This window comes from Oncorhynchus mykiss, chromosome 30, assembly GCF_013265735.2.
Source record: "Oncorhynchus mykiss isolate Arlee chromosome 30, USDA_OmykA_1.1, whole genome shotgun sequence".
Lineage (NCBI taxonomy): Eukaryota > Metazoa > Chordata > Actinopteri > Salmoniformes > Salmonidae > Oncorhynchus > Oncorhynchus mykiss.
The window spans coordinates 9,330,947-9,337,807 of NC_050570.1; the positions used below are offsets into that span (position 1 = coordinate 9,330,947).

General features: G+C 40.8%; 1 protein-coding gene and 2 non-coding genes across 3 annotated transcripts; all 3 read right to left on the bottom strand.

Annotated features, from left to right (window-relative positions):
- Positions 1-829: 829 nt before the first annotated feature.
- On the bottom strand, positions 830-6,861 carry LOC110521278 (60S ribosomal protein L27a). The gene is made up of 4 exons (XM_036969459.1): positions 6,239-6,861; positions 6,074-6,149; positions 4,489-4,663; positions 830-997 (listed from the first exon to the last, which is right to left on the bottom strand). The coding sequence occupies exons 2-4, from the start codon at positions 6,103-6,105 to the stop codon at positions 869-871; spliced, it is 336 nt and encodes a 111-aa protein (XP_036825354.1). The 5' UTR covers positions 6,106-6,149; positions 6,239-6,861; the 3' UTR covers positions 830-868.
- LOC118945926 lies at positions 4,149-4,279 on the bottom strand. Its single transcript, XR_005041079.1, has one exon. It is a non-coding gene; the product is annotated as a small nucleolar RNA SNORA3/SNORA45 family (small nucleolar RNA).
- Positions 5,803-5,933, bottom strand: LOC118945927. Its single transcript, XR_005041080.1, has one exon. It is a non-coding gene; the product is annotated as a small nucleolar RNA SNORA3/SNORA45 family (small nucleolar RNA).

Genomic DNA, 6,861 nt, shown 5'->3' on the forward strand with positions numbered 1-6,861 from the left:
AGCAGCAATGCAACAGGCAGTGAGCGCTCGAGTTGATCTCTAATTTCGAGAATATATTGAACACGAATTCCCATCCAATTATAATAATTTGTGTGGACGAGAAACAATGTATTCACAGAAAGCTATTTACCAGAATATGTACGCCTGTTTAAATAACTTTTGCGCGCACTAAACTTGCTATAAAGATTGTCGTCACATTTCCGGTGTAGGGCGCCACCTTTATAATCTGGATTGACTAGATCCCGCTCCGTCTCTCGCCAAATTAATCATTTTTTCTGGCATAAGTGTCAAAATATTTAATTAATTCAAATATATTATTCAAAAATGGGCATTGCTCATGGCCCGAATCAATGTGCTGTGAAATGGTTACTTACGAATGTACACCTACTTCATTATAACAGAACATTCAGGTGATTAAAACCAGTCATGACCTGCAAACTGTATTTGACTCACCGTGGTCACAAACCTGGTCCTGCAAAACTATTTGTACAGGTTGACCTAGCCAAACACTGACACCTCATGCATTCTATTATCCTGGCAGTTATATGGTGGATTCAAGGTAACTTGTAGATCAGTGATTCTGTCCAGGCCAATTGCAATGTCTCAAACACACCGTGTTTAGCCAAATCAGATGTGTACATACATGCTGGTTGGAACTAGTCTCCACACCCTGTAACTACAAGGACCAAGGTTGTTGACCAATGTAACAAAGGCATTCTTCTATGCAGCAAATCAATCCATTCTGTTCCTTTGACATATTTTACCCAACAATGTGTGAGCTAAACTTCAAGCAACATTTACATCTTCGACAGAACACAAGACAAGTCAATCCATTTATACAGTTTATTTGAAAAACATTGACAGGAGCTTATGCCATCAGCACACAAGCTCCTCCCACTGCCTTGATCTTCTCCTCCGCCCGTCTGCTGAAGAACTTTGCCTTGACGATCACAGGCTGCTTGGGCAGCTTGCCTTTGCCCAGCACTTTGAAGTAGCCCTGTGGGGAGCGACAGAACCAACATTAACCAACACATCTACACACTTTTTTTTGGCCTACCTTCCCACAAAGTCTGTCCTACATGCCATTGCCATGTAGTTACTCAAGTTTAATCTGCAAAACGAGTGACCCCAAAATGACAGGCAGCAGATCTTGAAGACATACATGGCTCGAATTACCAGTACCAACAGTTTGGCCTATAAACTAATATGACCCCTCTGGAAAGATGACTCACGAAAACTATGGCATTCTCCGTTTAGCTCTACGACCCCCACAAGAGTCACGGGACTCATCTGAAGTTGGTACTGCTGATCTAACTTCTGTCTGTAGCATCCAAACAGTTTGGGCTACACAGTAACATGACCCCACCATCGAAAGGTGACACTCACAAACACATACATATCGGTTGTTTTTCTCTAGAACGCCCACAAGCCTCATTTGAAGTTACCCCGGGGCTAGTTACATTTATGGAAGTACTTTAGTGCAATGTTCCCTCTGTGGAATGATGGCAGCATTCGCGCGAAACTGAAAGCACGAACCACTGCTTTTAATCAGGGCAAGGTGACCGGAAACATGACAGAATACAAACAGTGTAGCTATTCCCTCCGCAAGGCAATCAAACAAGCTAAGTGTCAATATAGAGACAAAGTAGAGTCGCAATTCAACGGCTCAGACACGAGAGGAGAGGGTAGTATGTTTTAAGTTCCTCGGCGTACACATCACGGACAAACTGAATTGATCCACCCACACAGACAGAGTGGTGAAGAAGGCCGAAGAAAATGTGGCTTGTCACCAAAAGCACTCAAACTTTTACAGATGCACAATCGAGAGCATCCCGTCGGGCTGTATCACCGCCTGGTACGGCAACTAAAATGTATCACTAGCCACTTTAAACAATACCATCTACTGCATCTTGCCATCTTTATGTAATACATGTATCACTAGCCACTTTAAACAACTTTAAACTTTACCCTACATCTCATATGTATATACTGTACTCGATACCATCTACTGCATCTCGCCTATGCCGTTCTGTACCATCACGCATTCATATATCTTTATGTACATATTCTTCATTCCTTTACACGTGTGTATAAGGTAGTTGTTGTAAAATTGTTGGGTTAGATTACTCGTTGGTTATTACTGCATTGTCGGAACTAGAAGCACAAGCATTTCGCTACACTCGCATTAACATCTGTTAACCATGTGTATGTGACAAATTAAATTTGATTTGAAGCTGCGCGTCTACCCAGCTCCCCCAGGACTGCCAGCAGAAGAAATGTCAGTCTGTGCAGAGAAGCACGAGATTGAACTTCACTCAACTTTCTAGAGTTTACCCCATTATTTAACACAATCAACATTTCCCTTTAATTCAAATTAACACAATATTAGCCATTCAATGCAACATACCGAAACAAAACTAACTATGTAGTGGCAAGGGTAGCTTTTGTTGTAGGCAGAATGCATCAGAGTAGGATCCTATTGCATTGATAACTCAGGCCCGTACTCTACACAGACTGGTGCTTCATAACCAATCAGAGCTGCAGTAGGCCTATTTAGACCATTGCCATATATGGATCTGTGCCACTCACTTTGAACTGGACTGTGTTTACAGCATGAGCGGTTGTGAGTAGATGTACTTGTTGAGATCAAAGCAAGAGCTGCATGTAGCAACGTGTGCCCGTTTGTTCATATCCTTTGTTAGTTAGTGAGTTATTAGCCCAGTTATAGATAATTCTTAGTCAGCACTGGGGGAGTGATTGCTTCCTACAATCTTTGAAAAGTGAGTCAGGTAAAATAGCTTTTTTCCCTTCTTAAAGGGGCAGAGTTGTATTTTGAGACAGGCTTGAATAAGATAAGTAGCTAATAGACGGCAGGTAGCATAATTTGTCTGATTCTCTGTAATAATGGTATGGGAATAATGATGCATTTTATTTTGTAAAGTGGTTTCTTGCATTAAACACCACAATATAATTTCTCTACATTGAATACCACACATTGGCTGCTACTGTAGGCTGAGCGATACAGACACTTCCATTTTGTTTATGGTAGGCCACTCTGGTAGGCCTGCATTATGATCAAAATAGCCACAATACCCTACTTGACCACGGTTAAAAATAACTTAACAGGTACAGCCTCAGTATTCACAGTAAACACACAGCGGAAATTGCTGCATTTTCACAACTTCAGTAGAAGTTGATCAGCGGAAATTTGATCAGCGGCAGAAACATCACTGTAGTGTCGGGGTCAAATATGGGTAAAAATACAACATTTTAATTTCTTAGATATAGGACAGACACTTCAAAACAAACTTCTTTACAATAATGATTTTTAACCATCTGTTTCGCTCTGCATGAATACGTTATTCAATGCATTTCTATGGGCTAATAGCAGTAAAGCCAAATTCAACGTCTCATTAAAAAAAATTATACTTACAGCAACCCGAAAATTCAAAATCAAATAGCCAAATAATCATTGGTATGACCATCTTAAAACAATTCCACATGTTAGCCAGAAATGAATAAATATATATATATATTTGTAAAAAAATATATACATTATTTGCAGAGCTGGCAACAATTTAATATAGGGGAAACACTGAACACAGCTCCTTTCACACCAATGTCAGTCGAAGATTCCGTGCCATCAAAGCCAGCATGGCTACAACAAACTAGATTTTAAAAACAAAATATTGGCAACCTTGAGCAAACGGTCAGGATGCCAATATGTTTCTCAACAACAGCAGGGGGCTGTCATCTGTTTAGGGCTCTTATTATGGACTTTTTACAGCAGTTAATTTTGAACAACCAGTTAGTACGCAAGCAAGCTTCCAACATTTAAAGATAAATATTCTGTCCAATAGAGGGTAAAGACCAGAGCTCCGGCTCAAGCCTGGGTCTAGAACAGTCTAGGCTAGTTTCAGCCGAGGTTAGGTCAGTAAAACCTGTGCTGGGGCTCATAAAGCCATTTACTGTTGCTGAGTGCTGACTAATGGAAAATAATTTGTCCTGCTTGTGGAAAAATCAACATCCTTATCATGGGTGGCTAACCCTCCTGAAGACTACTTGAACATGTCCAGCAAGAAAAACAAATTTTAGTTTTCAGTTCACTTCATATATGGTCAATTGAGTTGTTTGTAACAATGTATGATACGTGTAACGGTCCATGTGGCCGATTGACCTATGAGAGGACCAGTCGGTGAATAGGAACAGTCTTCACTCTGAGAGAACTCTAGCACACCAAGACAATGGTGTTTGTCAAGATGAGACTCTGAGTCTCTGGCTGTATCACTCACTGTGTGGCATACTGAACACCACCATAGCAGTCAGCCACTAACCAGGCCCATGATTACCTTAAATCAGATATGTTAGAACAGGACTGAAGAAAAGGCCTGTAGAAAAAGCCATTACAACAACTGTTTTCCATTAACTGTATGAATCAGCAACTTCAATCTGGGACCAGACAAACTGTCCCGTTGGGAAGACACTTACAGCGCGCACAGCATCAATGATGGGAGCGGGGCCCTCAGGCTTCTTGGCGTAGTTGAGCCTGGTCTGCTCGCTCACCAGCGTCCACAACTTGTCGAGGTTGACAGTGGGGCAGTGCACCGTGTTCCTCTTGAGATGGTAGTGTCTCATACCCACCTTACCAAAGTAGCCCGGGTGGCTGTGGAGGCACAGAGGAGACCAGACAGGTGATATATCAAGCATATTGTGTTACACCAATTGTTACTGGTGATAAAGCTGAGAGTAAAAAGTTCAGTCTTAGGGTCTCTTCACTACATTGACGGCAAACTAGGTCCAGGAGAGATACTTGTGTAGTTTAATGAGACAGATCTAGATTCAAATCTAAGAGATCTCTTTTGGTGGTAGTATGGGGGACATCTACACCACATACAACCCCCATTTGAGTGTTATAGTGTAAAGACAACAGCTCTCCCACACCACGTCCCTGCAAGAATTACCTTAGTACCAGTAAACAGCATTTTTCACTGTTAGCCAAATTGAAAATGAAAGGCTTAAAATGTCCACACATTTGAGAAAAATTGCAGTAGTTAAGTGTGCAACACTGCAATATGGTTTAGATGAGAAGCTCCTGTATCATTTGAATTGCTATCCTTTGTTTGTGTGTGTGTGTTATATATATATACACACACACACACACTTCGGTATTTACGGTATGCTAATAGCTGTACTCACACCAAATCCACTCTTAAAGTTGCACTAAACACAAATCACTTCGCCATTTCCTGGTTAATGAAAAACAGTGCACCTAATTTCAGTTATTGTGACAAAATAAGACCGTTTAGTGTAGAGAATCAGTGTACCATCTAAACTGCTGTAAAATATATTTTCCAGAACCAAAAATTGTTTCTTTAATCTGATTGAAGCTTTTGTACAAAACCAAAGACAGACACCAAAAAACAAAACTTTTAAGGGAAGCATAGAAATAGTGCACAGAGAAAATAAAAATTACCACTTTTTAGACCTGCTTTCAAGTCAAAATGATAGATCTATAACCCACATTTGTATCCGAATTTGGGTCAGACTGCCCAAAAAGTCACATATTGCCACTTTATAACATTTTTCCATGATGACAATGTAATCAACAGATGAGATCTGAAGTGGTAGGACAACAAATCCATCAACTATGAGTACCTGACTATTGCCTTATAGCATTTAATTGTAACTTTACCAGAGGCACAAAATGAACGTGATGAGGGATGATTTCATCCCACAACCTTCAGTAATGTGCGCAAACTACTATGTGTTGGACGTATAGATGTGTTGGCAACAATGTATGACACTTGTAACTGCCCATGTGGGTGACTGGCCTATGAGAAGGCCAGTCGGTGAATAGGAACAGTCTTCACTCTGAGAGAACTCTAGCACACCAAAACAACAGTGTTTGTCAAGATGAGACTCTGAGTCTCTGACAATCGCTCACTCTTAAAAAAACATTGATCATGTTTTCTTACTACTGAAGCCACCAAACAATGCAGTGTAGGCTTACTGTAAGATATGCTGAATAGTGTCACACTGAACCAGACAAGGTAAAAGTGCTCTCTCTACTCACTATTTGTCAAAGTTAATTCTGTGGTGATGCATGCCACCAGCATTACCACGACCTCCAGGATGCTTCCTGTGCTTGCCTACGAAGAGAAACGACAGTTGTCACATCTTGTAATAACTTACATTATAAACACACAAGTATCACCAATGCTGACTATGCTCAACTCACCGATACGACCATGTCCGTGGCTTACGTGCCCTCGGAGCTTTCTGGTCTTGGTCTTCTTAGTGGGCTGCAATACATCATTTGAGGTTAGCAAACTAGGTAACAACAGTCATGATTGGCCCACCAGTAGCCGACCTTTTCAGCCAAGCATGTCATGTCAACCACCAAACAGAAGACTTCACAACCTGGTCAATAATCAAATAGAAAAATATACACCTAGGCATAATGCGCACTCCCCCTGCCAGGTAACGTTAGCAGCTAAATGACTAGTTAGCTACAAAACTAAGCTAGCACAACATATCGCTGGTCACAATGGCCAAGGTTGTAAGTATTACAAGACGTATATAACACATTTTACAAAGTTCCGTGACATAATGTATGTATCTTATTTACGCCATCGTAATCTCGCCAGTAAACGTAGCTAGTTTTGTATCCAACATTTGTATCCAACATCGGTGAGTTGTCGCCGATTTATACGTTTCTTCACCACATAATCAGTAATAGTGACATGGGAGCGGAACATTGTCCGTCACATATAAGACAACTTTACAAATGTGTGTTTTTTTCTACTCGCAAAACTCAGGATGGACATAGATTTAAGCCAATTTCTACAGCAGGGGTGTACA